General features: G+C 36.9%; 1 protein-coding gene across 2 annotated transcripts in view; it reads right to left on the bottom strand.

Annotated features, from left to right (window-relative positions):
• USP9X (ubiquitin specific peptidase 9 X-linked) overlaps nucleotides 1-16,711 on the bottom strand; it is a 70,509-nt gene that overhangs the window by 30,425 nt on the left and 23,373 nt on the right. For both annotated transcript variants that reach the window (XM_030282797.4, XM_030282807.4), the window contains exons 13-22: nucleotides 15,938-16,071; nucleotides 11,676-11,763; nucleotides 9,762-10,104; nucleotides 8,211-8,306; nucleotides 6,391-6,602; nucleotides 4,624-4,864; nucleotides 4,276-4,425; nucleotides 4,050-4,170; nucleotides 3,446-3,576; nucleotides 2,899-3,177 (exon numbers count right to left, since the gene is read on the bottom strand). In XM_030282797.4, coding sequence (XP_030138657.1) covers nucleotides 2,899-3,177; nucleotides 3,446-3,576; nucleotides 4,050-4,170; nucleotides 4,276-4,425; nucleotides 4,624-4,864; nucleotides 6,391-6,602; nucleotides 8,211-8,306; nucleotides 9,762-10,104; nucleotides 11,676-11,763; nucleotides 15,938-16,071 — 1,795 coding nt within the window. The remainder of the gene's footprint in view (nucleotides 1-2,898; nucleotides 3,178-3,445; nucleotides 3,577-4,049; nucleotides 4,171-4,275; nucleotides 4,426-4,623; nucleotides 4,865-6,390; nucleotides 6,603-8,210; nucleotides 8,307-9,761; nucleotides 10,105-11,675; nucleotides 11,764-15,937; nucleotides 16,072-16,711) is intronic.

The raw sequence follows: 16,711 nt of genomic DNA, 5'->3' as shown, positions 1-16,711 counted from the left end.
ATTTTCTTCTGTTACAATGCCTCCTTCCCTTTCAGTAGATGTGGGAAAGAAAGGGTTTGGTCAAACACTGGGTCTCCCTCTGGATTAGGCAAGAGTGTCCAGGCAGAATATGGCTGCAGTTTTTAATATACTGAAGTACATTTTAAACATTTAAGTTACTCTTGAAAAATTCTGTTCTAAATTATCCCTCCTGTTTTTTATAATATTTTCAAAACAGAAACAGCAAGACAAGTTTGGTTTGGGTTTTTTTTTTTGTTTTTTTTTTTTTAAATTGGTTTGAGCGTAGATCCCTCTCTCCTTAGTCTGCCAGAGCTCCATAGTTTTTACAAAACCTGAAATGGTTCTTTCCTTCTCACAGAAAAACAAAAGACGGCGTGCTGTGGTTACAAATTAAAACAGAATAGTTTCTTCATTTTCCGGTACCAGTTCATTCAAAAAGCCCATCTCAAATGCTGCTCAACAGACACACTGTAAGGCTGTTGTGTAAGGTCTGGTGTTGGTCACATCCCTTGTTTTGTCAGCTTCACTAAGACACTTGATTTAGGGAGCAAAGTTACAGAGCCTCCATTGAAGACTAACAGCTTCCACAGTCAATCAGCTATTGGATGCTATTGGAAGTGATCAACAGCAATCTATATGGGATAAATCAGTTCTGTGTACCAGAACACTGTATTTAACATTATTAATTCAACCGTTTATGAAAACAAGGAAGAAAGTAACAATTTTAGAAGTACTAGTGACAACAGCAGACCAATAACTTAAAAACTACAGACACATAACCTTAGTTGCCTCCTTCTCTTAAATATTGATGGAAAGCCAAGACAGAAAGTTATGCTTTGTTACTTATGCTTTATGTAAGAGAAATTAGAAGTTTTAACAAATCCCACCTGCATCCCAGGGGAATAAAAAATACTAAAGTCCCTCAAAGAAGATGATGGTAACAGCAAGAATAATAGTGTTTTTTTTCCAACAAATCAATTATTATTAAATCAGATGTTTGCATTTCTAAATAGTGAAAGTCAGCAGCTGTGGAAAAATGTTACTATCTCCTAAGAAGTCAGCCTAAGTCTGTTTCCAACAATACTTCAAGACTCAAGTGATGCAATGTGTGTTCCAAACTGCTCTTTAAACTGGTGTAAGAAAACAGGGCTTTAAAATTTCCTCATTTTAAACAGATGAAAGACAGGGTGGCAAACATGTCTGCCTTCACATATTCCTATTATACTCTAACATGAGGTGTAAAAAGGGATCTTCACTTCCTTTTAATCATTAAGAGTTTTGATTTACTTGAAAAATGATTAATTATGTATCTTCCTACAGATGCAGCTAACCAGAACAGGTACTTATGCTTGAGATTTAAGGGGAATGTACTTCTTCAATTCAGAGATGGATCTCAGTCAGTATTTTGGAATTAAGTGCTCTGAAGTGGGGCTCTCCATGTAATCTTGAGGACAGGTTGATAGATCAATAAACTATTTGGGATGGAACCTAACAAATGGGGTATTCGCATTTATCACGGAATATGCTGAATTGGAAGGGCCCCACAAGGATCAGCCAGTCCAACTCCTGGCCCACAGCACTGAACCATCCCCAGGAGTAACACCACATGCCCAAAAATATTCACCAAATGTTTCCTGAGCTCTGCCAGGCTGGTGCTGTGACCACTGCCACGGGGAGCCTGTTCCAGCACTCAGCCACCCTCTGGGGAAGAACCTTTGCCTTATATCCAACCTAAACCTGCCCTGACACAGCTTCAGGCCATTCCCTTGGGATGTGTCACCATCATCAAAGAGCAGAGATCAGTGCCTGCCCTTCCTCTCCCCTCATGAGGAAGCTGTAACTGCAGTGAGGTCTCCCCTCAGTCTCCTCCAGGCTGAACAGACCAAGCGCCCTCAGCTGCTCCTCACATGGCTTCCCCTCAAGGCCCTTCACACCATGCCTGTGGCCCTCCTTTGGAATGCTCTCTCTAAGAGCTTTGCATCTTTCCTGTATCATGGTGCCCAAAACTGCCCCCAGCACTCGAGGTGAGGCTGCCACAGCCCAGAGCAGAGCGGGACAATCCCCCTAGCCTGGCTGGCAATGCTGGGCCTGATGTCCCTCAGGACAAGGATGCTCCTCCTGGCTGCCAGGGCACTGCTAGCTCATACTGAAATGGGCATCAAGCAGGACACCCAGGTCCCTTTCTGTGTCACTGTTTTCCAGCATCTCATTCCTCAGTGTGTCCATACACCCAGGGTTGCCAATCCCAGGTGCAGAATCTGGCACTAGCCCTTTTGAAGTCCATATGGTTGGTGATTGCCCACTCCTCTAATTTGTTGAGACCTCTCTGCAAGGCCTCCCTACCCTCCAGGGAATCAACAGCTCCTCTCAGTTTGGTATTATCTGCAAACTTGCTCTGTATCCCTTCCAGTCCTGCATCCAGGTCATTTATGAAGATGTTGAAGAGCACAGGGCTGAGGATGGAGCCCTGCAGAACTCCACCTGTGACAGGTCACCACTCTGTCACTATTCACTACAACCCTCTGTGCCCAACCTGTGAGCCAGATGCTCACACATCACATGAAGTGTTTATCCTGCTGTGTGCTGGACATTTTCTAGAAGGATGAATAGAGTAAAAATTTAAAAGTTACCTTCACTGTCAATCTTGCAAACCATTGAAAATCATATACAGAGGAAGTGCATCTCACATCTAACTTTTTACAGTCACTAAGAAATAGGATTTGTTTAGTAAGTTGATTTCTTTTTTAGAATCGCAAAATATTATCTGAAAGTACAGTGAGTCCTTGATGTGCAACGGACTCAAAGCTCAGACTGTCAATAAAAAGTAAGGAGATGTTGCTACACACATTATAAAACACAGAGCACAATGCTATTTGCAGCAAGGAAAATTTATATTACCGGTGAAATTGTACTTGTGCCTTCCACAACTGGCTGACAAGCTTCTGCCACAGCTCGAACATGGCCATATCCAATTGCTGTTAGCAATAATTTGGCTATTTTTAGAGCATTAAGGTAGGCACCCCTTCGAGTTTCCATATCTGCATTTGGCAGGAAGTTATTTCTGGTCAGCATGCTCAGCACAAGAGGCAAACCACCACTTTTCAGGAAGTTGTACTGGAAGTCACTGGCATCTTCTCCCAGAGGTGCACTGGCAGGCATTAACAAGGCATAAACCACCTGTAGAAGAAAATACAGAGTTAACTAATGGAAATTAATATCCAAGCACCAGCTTGAATATAGATGACTGAACATGAGAATTTTTAGTAATACTACATAAGCAATGCTTTGACAGCACTGGCTAAACACATTTATGAGAGTAAATTGTTTAGTATTTTCAACTGATAATTTCAAACCAGAATTTGATCTTATGCCTCCATAATGTTACAGACAGGACTGCAACAGAGAGAACTGACAATTTTTAAAGAACAGGCAAAGCATCACTAACCTCTGTTAGGTACAGCACTTGTGAGGCAGAAGGACCAAAGAACAGAGAATCAAGGGATGGACTAAGGCTACTTTCTCCAAGCTTTGCGTGATCTAAACAAATTGCTCTTAGTTTCTCGACCGTAGTGTTATCTGCAATAAAAACATATTAACTTATAAGCATTTTGCAGCAAAAGTACTCCACAACAAGACAGTACTATTTACAATTATAAATCTGAAAAATTTTAAGTGTATCAGAACAGTTGCAAAAACTTACAGACAAAATCAGACTACAGAGTGTTCTCCAATGATTATTATAGTCAAAAGTGATCCTATTAAAGCAGTGCTATAAAACCACTTTAAAATACATGTTCCCCATTTTCACTGCACTGTGGCACTGAACCCCATTACCAACTGCAATTTATACAACTTCATATAGCAGACAAGAAAGAACTACTTGGGAGATCTTTTACAGTCCTAATTAGGATAACAGTAATGAATTACAGTACCAATAAATCACTACAAAGTAGAAAATATTCCCCTTTCTTCCCTTTTATGTATCAGAAGAGAAATTATTTTACAGCATTACATTACAAGATTAAAAAAAGGATCAAGTTAAGTTTTACCTGGTGGCATGAGCTTCATAAGAACACGAGCTCCATCTCTAAGAGGCGGCATATTTAGACTACTGCCCAAGTCTGCAACTTGCCAAAGAAACGAGATGTATCGAGGATGCAGTGACATGATCTTAAAATAAGCAAATTAAAAAAAAAACAACATATAAAAATTGTTAGCCAAAGACAACGTGTAAGAAAAAACATGTTTGAACTGTTAATTTCAGAAAATGCTTACCACTCCAGGCAAACAGCTTTCAACTTCTGGATTTGGACCATCACTGTAGTGATTGCCGTGGTTGCCCGGAGAACCAGTTGAAGAATCAGAAGAACTATCTGGACTTGAGGGCATATTAGAATTTATCTGTGTAAGCTTAGCTGTAATTAGCTGAAAAACACAATCAAAGTTTTAATACTCTCCACAAATTAAGATTCTTTAACAAATAAGCATCTGATATCATGTTAATGGTAAAACATGAGGAATTATTTCACAAAAATAAATAATACCGTGCAAGAAATTTTTTAAGCATTTACAAAAGGGAAGGAACATCTGAATTGATGTAAATACGCAGCCTGCAACACTTACCGTTTTATCTTTGAGATTCAGCTGCCCAATTAATTTTCTGTCATCTGCAGGATCTACCAGCTCACCCCCAATGAACAGCTCTACTTTTGTGTGTGCACTGTTGGCTTTAATGCGATTGAGGATGCAACGCCGCACTTGGCCAATCGTGTCGTTTGTGTGAGACCAAATATCCAAATCTTCCACCTGCCGGCCTTGGTTTGGGAAGCGAACTACAAGTGTGATATGTTTACCACGGAAAGCTCTGAAAATAAACAGAAAAGCAAAAGTTTTTTTCCCCTCATGAAATAAATTCTTTTCCTTCCTGCATTTTTTGCACCCAGTATTTCAACATCAAATCTTTACATGGTATTTTCCAGTGCAAGATTTCCCCAGCCACAATGGCAACAACATACATAGAATCTTTCAAGCAGGCACGCTCAGTACAAATGCATTAATCATATGGTCAAATTTACAGTCAGGTTAGGAACACTGACAGAAATTTTAGAAGTCTCTTATAAAGTTTTAGATCTCAGAGTTCTCCGTCTTGTAACTTCTGGATCAAAATGTGCAAGCAAAGTTTAATCAGACTAGCAATGATGTTTTGCTCTTTTAGCAAAGCAACTCAAGCTTTAAATATATCAAGATCAGAAAAATCAATCAGGTTGCCAAGCCTTAATGCATTCTGTCAAAAGCTGTTGTAAGTTTTATGCTAGACTTCCAGTTTTTAAAATCATAATCTTTTAAAGAAAGTTTGAAGAGGTCAAAAAAGGAAGAAATGGTTTCACATTAGCAGTGATTACACTCCCTGCAATGGCAGAGAGCTCATTAAGAAAGATGTGCCCAGATAAATCTAACAAACTAATCTCATGTAAGAAAAGGAAAAAACTCCTCATAAAGCTCCTTGCTAACAAGGCCTGTGAAAGATTAGTCCAATCAAATAAGCAGACCATTAAAAAAAAGATGTACCCACAATCAACAAGAAAACTTTGTTAGGACTCATCAATCAATCAATATATGCAGTAAAAAAGCTGTAGCAACACTGCAAATTACTGACATACCATGAAGAAACAGCAATTGCTTCAATTTTTTTGACAAAAAGGTCATTTAAAATAAGTGGATGAAAAACCTCCACCGTGTTTAAAAATATGTCAGCTGCATCATAAATTCATAGAGACACCAAGGATTTAAACTAGGTTTTCACTCAAGGACAAGTATAAGAAGAATGAAGGGGTACAGAAAATAAAAATATTTCAAAGCACTGGTTCTCTTCTTCCTCTTCTAGTGAGGAGCTTCCTCCTTGTGAGTAGCTTATTTCACTTAGAGATAATTAAAAATTTAACCTTGCAAAGTAAGATTGAGATCTCTACAAACAATTCTGGAAGGTGAATATATATATTTACAACATGTTTTTGCATAATAAGATTATGAGAAACAAAAAAGTTTTGCCAATGCTAATGTAAAGAACAGTACTGCCTTTAAGTAGTTACCTGAAAAAAAGAATTAGATCCAAAACAATTGAGCTTCAAGGTACATTGTGCTAGTTACAGAAGAAACTACCAAGTTTATTTTTAGGCCTGCTGCCCCTTTTATATATACTTATATTTGCCTGATCTTTAAAAAAACTTTTTCAAAATACAGTTTCATATATTAGCAAAGAAAAGGGAATTCTGAAACACCATGAAGCCATTTCCTGAATAGAAACCATTAAGAATGTAAAAATGCCAAGGATAATAGTACTGTGTTAGTTTAACAGAAATCAAAGTCATGATACTGCTCTTTCACACATACCTTGACATAGGTAGAATAGTTCTCTCTTCGTGGTAATCACTGTCACATTCATTTATATATTCCCTTAAAACAGTCAACACCCTCACCATCCTTATTGCTTCTTGTCTTGCACAGTTGATACTGTCTTTATCTCCATCCAACACACACAATGTATCATAGGAGGCTTTTAGACGATCGAAACAGGACTGAATGAAGTCTTCGTGAATCACTACCTAATTACATTAAGAAATTGGTGTAATTACAAGACATATTAGAATCCATCTTTTCAGAAGGATGATCATATGGTAGAGAAGAAAAATCCCCCAAACCAAAACAGGTAAGTTACTCAATAAACCTGTTTTATTCCAGCAACTCCCATCAATAAACAGCTCTAATTTAGTGTGTACTTCAATAATCTCACGTCATCAGCACCTGTAACTATACTGTATGTAAATAGAAAAAGTGAAAATTTGGACAGAGGACATTGAATTGGACTTGGACATTCTCCGTTTCTCAGACTATGTTAATGAATTCTTGTGTGCGTGTAAATCCAGCATTTCTGGAAGTGTCAGAGCTAAACATGTGCAGACAGACAGATCAATGCATGCTTAGTAAACCCAGACCTACAGCAAGACAGAAGCCTCCAACCATCTGCCACTGCAGGAAAATACAGTTTGAATGGCTGTGAATTCACCACCTAGAGCAGCTGTGCTGGACCTGGCAGATTGGCAGTTCTCAAAGTGTTTTTGAAGACAAGTAGAATATCAGACTTCTAAGAAATACACCTGGCAAGTTATCAACTGGAGATTGTCCAGAGATTGTTCAAAGGACAATATTCCTCTACTAAGTTTGTGCAGTCACGTAATTACAGAATCATTTGAGTTGGAATGGCCTTGATTGTTTTCATGTCCTCTTCTGGACTCTCACCAGCAGGTCCATGTCCTTCCCATGTTGGGGCCCCAGAGCTGGATGCAGCACTGCAGATGGGGTCTCACCAGAGCAGACCAGAGGGACAGAACCCCCCTCCTGGACCTGCTGCCCATGCTGCTGTTGATGGAGTCCAGGACACAGCTGGCTTTCCGGGCTGCCAGTGCATGTTGGGCTTCTTCTCAACCATCATCCCCAAGTCTTTCTCTGCAGGGCTGATCTTGATCTGTTCATCCCCCAACCTATATTTGTGCCTGAGATTGCCCCAGCCCAGCTGCAGGACCTTGCACTTGGCTTTGCTGAACTTCACAGGGTTCTCAAGGGTCCACTACTCAAGCCTGTCAAGGACCCTGTGTATGACATCCCTTTCCCTGACATTACAGAAACCCAGTATCTCTTCTCTGTCCACTGAACTACAGCTCCCACCAAATATTAATGCAGGGAGATAATATCTGATTTGCTAGACCTCAGCTTGACCACTACATAGAAAGTCAGTGACCTTTGTAAGGGGCATGCCAGAAAAAAGATATTACATTAGCTTGTGACAACACCCCACAGACCCAGCCGCTGAACATACTCGTATAAGTAAGTGCCACAATTTGCGGGCAACAAAAGATTTTCCTTATACAACATTAACTGTTTTCTGAGTAACAAGAGCAAATACAGCAGGTGAACTTAGTATGAAAAATTAATGAGAGCTCAGTCTAAAATTATGAGAAAAAACTTTAGTTTTGCATCTGCCCAGAATTTGATAGTTGGACTCACCCACCAAAACAAGGAAACTATTTCCTGTTTCAAATCTTTCAACTACAAAAATATCAGCAAACTAATTTTTAAGACTATTATTTAAAGCCTATTTTTTAAAGACTATTTTAGTTTTTATTCTGTTCAGTCTTCTTGTTGCTTTTTCTTACCTGATTAACTTGTAACCTTGGGCCAAGATTAGTATATATCTCTTTAAGAAGGTCTATTGCTCGGTTTGCAATGTCATCATTTCCCTGAATCACAACCTAGTACAATTGGAAAAAAAGCATTAGCATTTCCTAAAACTTGCTGGTTTTAAGTTTTAAAACCGAAACTACATAAGTATCTCGACACAAGAGTATGTCTAATTATCATATGAGGTGAAAGGGACTAAAACGCTTAGTTACAAAATACAATCAATACAACTTACACTCAAGATGATTATATGAGTAAAAATTAAAAATTAACTAGTTTTGAAGTTCAGAGTTGGCAAAAAAAGGATGATGTTCTATAAACAGAGTAAAAGCAGTGTTTATATATTCATGTTCACATAACAATCCAAATTTTCTCATGTCAGAGAATAAGGAAACTTCTTCAGATGCTTCAACAATCTGCATCACCAGACAAAATTTCCAAGTATTTAAATGGCTTTGAATAGGTGGAAGGGGGACAAGCAACTGAATTCTGCTTCTAACCTGATAATCTAAATTTTAACTACTAATCATGGGGTCTGATAGCAGGCTTTACAGACAACCTGCGCAGGGTACTGAGCTCAAGCTTCCTAACTTTTGTCATGCTGATCAGAGTAAGTTGATTCCCAAAATCAAAACATGCTAACATTCTGTGGAGACTCTGTTCACAAACATGATGTGAACTTATTTGTAGAAAAACTGGGATCTACTTTGGTTTTAACTATAATCACCAGGATTAAAATACCCAACCCTTCAACAACCCAAACCCAAAATTACTGAAGACTGCTGCTGTACACATTTTACAGACACACAGCCATGATAATCACGTCACAGTGCACCACTGTTGGGCTCTAATGCAGCTCTTGAGAACTAGAAATGCTTTGAAAAAATTAGGTTACAGTTTAATTACTGATGGTTTTCACCAACAGATTTCGCAAGCTTCAGGAAGCTCCAGCCTTCCTATTGAAAAGGAAGATTCTATATACATAGAATAGGTGGTTATATGCAATCTACAGATCCTAGAAAACCATCATATTTAGCCAAAAAGTTGTGGTTATAAGAGGAAGAATCAGACCAGCAATCACTTGATCTATCTAGAATCATTCCAGTTTACCACACTAAAAGGAATGCTATGGAATAGCTTATGAAGTGCACGAAACAAAGCTTAATTATAATGTGCATCTGAAAAAAAGAGAAATCTACAGATATTTCACCTGGAAGGATCTTTTCTTCTTCAACAGTATTGGCACATTTTTAATTTCATGCACATACATAAATTTACTTATGTTTCAAATAACTATCCCTTTAACATCAGTCTGCAAAGTTACCAACTTGCATACTTGCTGGGAAGACAGCAGAGTCAAAAGCCATGCATTTAGTTGGAAAAAGCAGATTTTTGTAATTTCAGTCTGTCGTGGTTTGACATAGAAAACGAGTACTAATACGAATACATTACACATTCCTAAAAGCATAAAGAGACTGAGAAAGTCTTAGCAGTTAACCTTTCAGACGCTTCCTTCAAGTACTCACCCTCCAAAGGTAGTCTAATCCTATTAATTCCAGGTCATCCATCATATAGGCTCGTCTCTTTGCTACTAGCTTTCCTTCTCGACAGTTCACAGCTTTGAAGAAACGTTCAAAACATTTCATTCCATTTTCTGTTAATAGGGAAGGATCCAGCTGAAGCACATTATTTTCAAAGAAGTCCTTATTAATGTCAGGGTCTAAGTCTGGTTCATCCCCCATTAGTTTGGAATACCATTTAAAACAGGCTTCGCGATCACAAAGATAAACCGCATTTTCAGCTAAACACTTCCATATTTGCTTCGCCTGAGGGGCACAGAGCCACAGCTGACCATCCTTCAATAAAAATCTTGAGCAAAACAAAGAGACAATTAACAGCACTGTCTAATACACATGCAGAGTACAATTCAGTAAAAAGTACAGGCACAAAGTTGGATATGAACATTATACATGTATATGTGACAAGTATGAAAACTTTATTTACATCATCAGTCCAATCATAATCAGCCCCATGATATCTTAGTAAGTTTGAATGAATCAAGACTAATCAATTCCAAAAAAAAGAGAACACAATTGAGTAAAAAAGTGCCTTACACAAAAATACCAACATTTTATATATAAAGAAATGCACATTTCCTAATGTAAACTATTTAGTTTAAAAATCAGGTCACAACATATGAGAATGAATTAATTCTGCAATTATTCGCCATGTTTTAAGACTTGATTTATCAAAATTGCAAAAAAGGTATCAATAGCATGGAGCAGAGCCAGAAGCAGAAATCAATGAACTTTCCCTTTTATTTAAGCAAATTTTAAATTTATGTTCAATTATTATGAAACAATTATTAAGAACTTAAATTCTGAGAGCGAACACTAAGGATGCTTCAGGAAGAACAAATGGTAATCAAAGTTCTTTAGATTAATTTTTATTATTAAAAGTTTTTTTATGCAAAAGAAATCAGGGACTGAGTTATGACACTGCTTTTCAGAAATTGCTACACACATTATACTTTCTCCATGGAACTTCATACATTTCTGTACATTAACAAATAATGAACTTAAATCTAAGGAAGTGACAATTTTGAACATGCAGGAGCGATACATTAAGTGTGCTATCCATGTCCTATTGTATAATTTCATTAAATAGTTAACACTTCAGTTTAGTTAATGAAAATTCTCAGTAACATTTTTAAAAGTAAAAGAAAATCTCCTTTAGAAAACAAGGAAAAAAGTAATTCAAACATGACAGTTCAAGTACTTTTACTCATTTAAAACAAGGTTAAAACCAAGTAGGAAAAAGCTTAGAGAGACTTAGCCTAAAAAGCATCAGCATTCTGCAGCTCTATGATGAGCAGAGATCTTTTGTTTTCTTATTTTACTTCAACAGGAACTGGCCAGAATCATCAAAATAATTTTTTAATTGCTCTTTCTTTCTGGGGTCAGTTGCTGCCAACACAACACCACTGACTGACAAAAGTATGTGTCAGTTTATGATCATGGATTTATTCTGATGTCATACAAGTAAGGACACATGGCCATATCCCTGCTTGAAATATTTTAAACTAAGCTACCCCAATAGGAATGCAACTGTATCCACCACACACTATATTTAAGTCACTAAGGCTCTGCACACAGGCAGGAAAAAATACAAATCTTAGTGCAGAATAAGAGCTTTGGATTCCAAAGAGTCTAATAAACTTTTTTTACTGTTGGAATATCCCAACAGTAGCATAACAGTCCTCCAGGAAAAAAAAACAAACAAACAAACCAAAACCAAAACTATTCAATGTATTTTTGTATCTAAGTTTTTAAAGTTAACAAATTAAAGCTATAGAAGAGAGAGAAATGCAAAGTGTTTTTCTTCAAAAAGCATTCAAAGTATTCGTAAAGAAGTGAAACAAGGTAAAAGTTAGAACTCACCGTAAGAAGTTCAGTCGCTCCTGTACTTCCTGCACGTGACTGTATCGGCTTCCTGGTCTCACAGTCTGAGGATCATACTCACCATGCTCTGCAAATAAAATGTTTTATTAGACAACACATGCAGAAAAGTGGTGCTGACTCCAGAAGACAGGATGTGTTTGAAGACTTGTTACTCTGAATATAATCCAAGCCCAGTACATTTTCAGTGAGGGGTATGAAAAGAGTTTTCAGCTTTTTCCTAAGCTACATATAGGCAAAGACTACTGAACTCCATAATCAAATCAACAGTTATGTGCTCATTGTTCAGTATAATGAAAATGTTACAGAACAATTAAGAACTTGCACTCTACTTATTCAAATAAATTTTTCCTATTTTCAAATAGTCAGTTTGAAGTCAGAAGTCAGTTGAAAATAAAAGTATACCAAGCATGTAACTCAATTATCCAGCACTTTTTTTTCTGAGGATGCTTTAGTTTGGTTACACAGCATCTTTTCCAAAATTTCATTTTTTTGATTTTTAAGGTTTTTCCTCTCCAGAGGAAATCATGATTCCCCTTCTTTACCACCTTTATACATAGCTATGCACACAACATCACTCAAAGGAAGAAAGTATAAGACAATTTTATTTACTGCAAGTTTCCAAACATAAACCCCAAATGCCTGTAATACTGACAAGCTAGAAACAGAAGTCATATTTTGAAAATAAGTCAAATTTGTATCTGCATTTTGTCAAAGTTCAGCATAATATTGTCTTAACAAACAGTGATTTTGTTCACAGGAACATGGTTTGTTTGGTAGTTGGCTGTTGTTTTGATTTTTTAAATTAAAGAGATACAATCTAGAGCTACACTCACATTACCTTTATCTGTACTAAAAGTATTTCATCATGACTCATTCATTATGACAGCTCCATTATAAACCAATTAATGCTTTATTTTGTATTTGCAAAGATGTACAGATTGCCTTTAACTAAGCTGACCCAGCCATGGTAGACCATCTCATGACAACATCAATACTAATACTAAAATTTATCTTCAGAGCTGAAAATCAGTATCTCCTATTACATCAGGCAGGGGGTAAAAAGAAGTACATCAGTGTTCAAAATAAAGAGAAAAATAATTGTTATAAATACTCCTCTCTATATCCAAGTGTAAAAGTTACACTGCCCTAAATACTGAGTGACAGGGGAAAGAGAAAACCAGTAGTTAACTAATGTCTGCAAAACTGAAGACATTATGTTCATCAGAAATCCTTAAAAATTAAATCATAGAATGATCATAAATGAGCAATTAGCAAAAGGAGAAATGTGAAAAAAATCTGAAGAAATAATAAAAAAGTATATAAACAAAAATTATTTAAGAATTAGAAGACCAGTAAAATATGCTGTGTATCCAGCAGAAAAGAAATTGGGGTAGATAAGCATATTGCAGAGAAATTAAAATTGATTACTTGGAAGTGTTGGGTGCTGAGAGAGGGTTTCTTGTTTGATTTTGATTTGTTGAGGGGGAGGTGGTGGTGTTTGTTTATTTTCACTGTGGAGACTACCTGGGCTTTTTCTTCCTGACTAGAGTTTAATTCACAGACGCAGTATCAATAGTGGCAATGACAAGAGAACTCAAGTTGCAGAAAGGCAATGTGGATGTACTTCAGAATTCTGAAAAACTCTGAACTACAAAAAAATTCCTAAATATTTTCTGTATCACATTCTTTCTACATCTTCCAGATTTATTTTCTACTCTGTACATTCCATAGCAAGTCAAAGTGTGATCTCCTTAAAAATTCCTCTTACACACTGGAGCAGAAAACAACTGGTTGAAAATTTAAGTATAATTAGTGATAAACACACACAGAAGATCATATGGCACAGTTTCTACAAAACCATTTCATTAACACTTTGGATTTTTTATTCCTGCAGAAAAAGAGAAATAAAGGAGAATTGAAATTTTCAGAAGATCTTTGATAAATCTTTGAAAAGATGAAACTGTGACCTCCTTCAGGACTACAAAATCCAAGAGCAATTATCTCATCTCATGGAGGACTTTGCAGAGCTGAAGGAAAAGGATGAGTTCAAGAGAAGGGAAAACCACAGAGCATGGAAAAAATTCAGAAACATAGATTAGGCTACTCTTTAACCCTAAAAAGGCAAACATATTAAAGGAGAGTATCCCAGAAAACAGTATGCATTAGTGAATAACAGAAGAATAAAAACACTGTTTTCCATCACCAAACACAACTAGAGAAGATTTCAAGGAAAACAAACATGGCAAATTCAAAATAATTTTAAAATATCCAAATTACATAGCAATTGCAGTGTTAAGTGCCAAGAATATCTGTCAACAACTAGACTTTTTATTTCTATGGCATATGTTTGACCTGTGCTGTTTGGATCTTTGCCTTGAATTTTCCCCCTCTGTCTCATTCACCTTCTCCAGCCAAGCTTAATTCTACAGCTTCCAGTGCTTTCTGACTTCACATGCATAATCTTCTTTCTTCCCCTTTCATTTATTCCCTTTCATTTATATAGCCCCCTGGCATATTTTCTCCCTCTCCATGAAGGCATGGAAGACAAACATCACAGTATTCTATGTTCTGCTCTATTTAGTATACAAAACTGAAAATTAAGAGTTTTTGCACAGGAACTGTGGATTACAGTTTGAGCACAGTATCTGGAACATGAGGAAGATTTCCTGGTTGCCCTTAATAATGTAATAAAGTGCCTAATAAAAAAACCCACACTATTATTCTTCTGCTTTTGTACTCTGATTCAAATGAGAAGTTCTGCAGCAGTTCCATCTCAAGAATAGCGTTTTAATTGCTTTGTAATTAGATTAAATTTAAACCCTTTACACACTTGTAATTCCTATTGCACTGAAGATGTTTGTATTACTGCTTAACTGAGTCCCTACAGGTGGGGAGGGCCAGGGCAATGTGGGTTTTTGGGAAAGGAAAAGAATCATGCAAGTCATCAGCCTATTCTTCTGCCCTCAACAATTTGATAGGTAAACAATATTTTCAAAAATTACCTTTTGGCTTGTGAATTAAAAAACAAGATAAATTAAAAATAGTTCCTACACTAATACTGAGAACAGACCAAATAATTTAGTATTATTCTAACACTAACTAGTGCTATGCAACCCTCCATGTATTCCTGAATAGAGAAATGCAGTTGCAGTATGTAGATTTAACTGAATGTTATTCTCACTGGCCTACATCTCACTGAAGTGACCATCTTCACAGAGCACCACTATTTACACAAGTCCACAAGTATGTATTTTGGATATCTCTTATATGAAATACATATATATATACACACATATATATTTAATGCTCCAAAACATGTGAATTCCAAAAAGGCCACTTTCCTGTGCACTGGCAGCTACAAGCTTTCCAACATGCAAATATCCTGTCCTCTCAGAATGACCTACATTGAACCTCTCCAGAACATACTCTGTCAATTCTGCGATGCAACAGAAAGGCTGCCAGGCTGTTATGAGGCCAGGGTAGAACAGTCCTTGGTTCCAGTCAGTAAAGTCAGTGGTGGGGAAGGAGGAATGTAGATCTCCTCCTTTCACTTTTGTTGGCATAATTTTATATTTAAAGAACCGTGGACCACTGTACCGAATTTCCTGGCCCACTATTCTCCTTCACTTCCATGCTTCTACCTCATTAGCTACAAGTTAATCCAGAGTAAGAGAGTAAATTCATCAGCAAAAGCTGGATCTAGCCTAAAATACAAAATACTAACACAATGTGCTGCCCAAGTGCTGCTCATAACAAACATGGTGAGAGAGCCTGAACAGACATGGGAGTTACACAGGAAAAACAAATGGTATCCCTGTGGTTTGAAGTCCTTCTCCCTGACAAATTCCATATAATGGCTGCAAACTGAGGTGATTAAAAAACTTGTCAAATAAGCCTTCAAAATTCAAAACTAGAAGTTTACTATTAGAACCTTCCACAAAAAAAAACTACCCTAGCCTAAGTAAGGCGAGGGCAAGATCATTTTTATCAATCCACACATAAAGAATGGCTGCCACTTTCTCATATTCTGCTGTAAAACACACATTTTCAACCATAAAAAAGAAAATACTAGTATTTTAGGCTTTTCTTACCCAATCAATTACCACAAAGCCTATTAACCCCACAGATGCCTGAAAATTAAATTCATTAACTTAATAGTTATTACAGGAATTTACTTTTAACTCCATTTTCAACTGGAGTTCTCCTATGCTCCACGAAGCAACTTTGATGTTAAAACTCACCTTTAGCATACTGCCTCATGCTTTCCATATAGGCAGAGAGGTTTTCTGCAACCAGTGTAACGAGGGCGTGATTGTGCTGAAGTTGATTGATTAAGTCATGTCGGTAAAACACATGGGGACTCCGCTGAGTTTGACTGAAATTAAAATACAAATGTTAGAGGAAAAGAAAGACGTTTTGCACCAAATAGTTCAAAAATCTATTTAATAGACACATCTTTGATGCAAGAGCCAAATTTTCCTACATCTCAAACACAACACAGATTTAGTTTCTGACAATATTTTTCTATCTTCTGATGTATCAACAGTTCTTACCAGTTACTAAAGCAGCTAATTTATGAGGATTATATGGTTACAATATATATGGAAAAAAATCAAAGCAATGTGAGCAGCTCAGTGTGCTGGAGGGAGAATATATGCAGCAAGACAGAATATAAATAAACACCTGCCCAAAACGCACAGTAGGGACCCTCAACTATAGTATAAACACAATATGTGTAACCCTGGTTTCTCCCACAGCCACCTGAAATTCTTTTCTATACTTAACATTAAAACACCAAGTAAAACTCAATACCATAGTCAAAGTACACTAGCCAATAACCACACTAATTATTTCAATACTTTAAAAAAACCTAAAAACGGTATTGATTTTTTCCTAACAATAACTATGTGGAAAAATGTTGGTACAAGCAAAAAAAAAAAACCTATTACACAGAGCATATAACCTAAAAACCCCCAGAAAAGTTCAAGAAAGAAAATCTCTCAAATAAACAACTA

This window comes from Taeniopygia guttata, chromosome 1, assembly GCF_048771995.1.
Source record: "Taeniopygia guttata chromosome 1, bTaeGut7.mat, whole genome shotgun sequence".
NCBI classification, from domain to species: domain Eukaryota; kingdom Metazoa; phylum Chordata; class Aves; order Passeriformes; family Estrildidae; genus Taeniopygia; species Taeniopygia guttata.
Note: the sequence above shows the minus strand (reverse complement) of the source record. Positions and strands in the feature narration are given on the sequence as shown.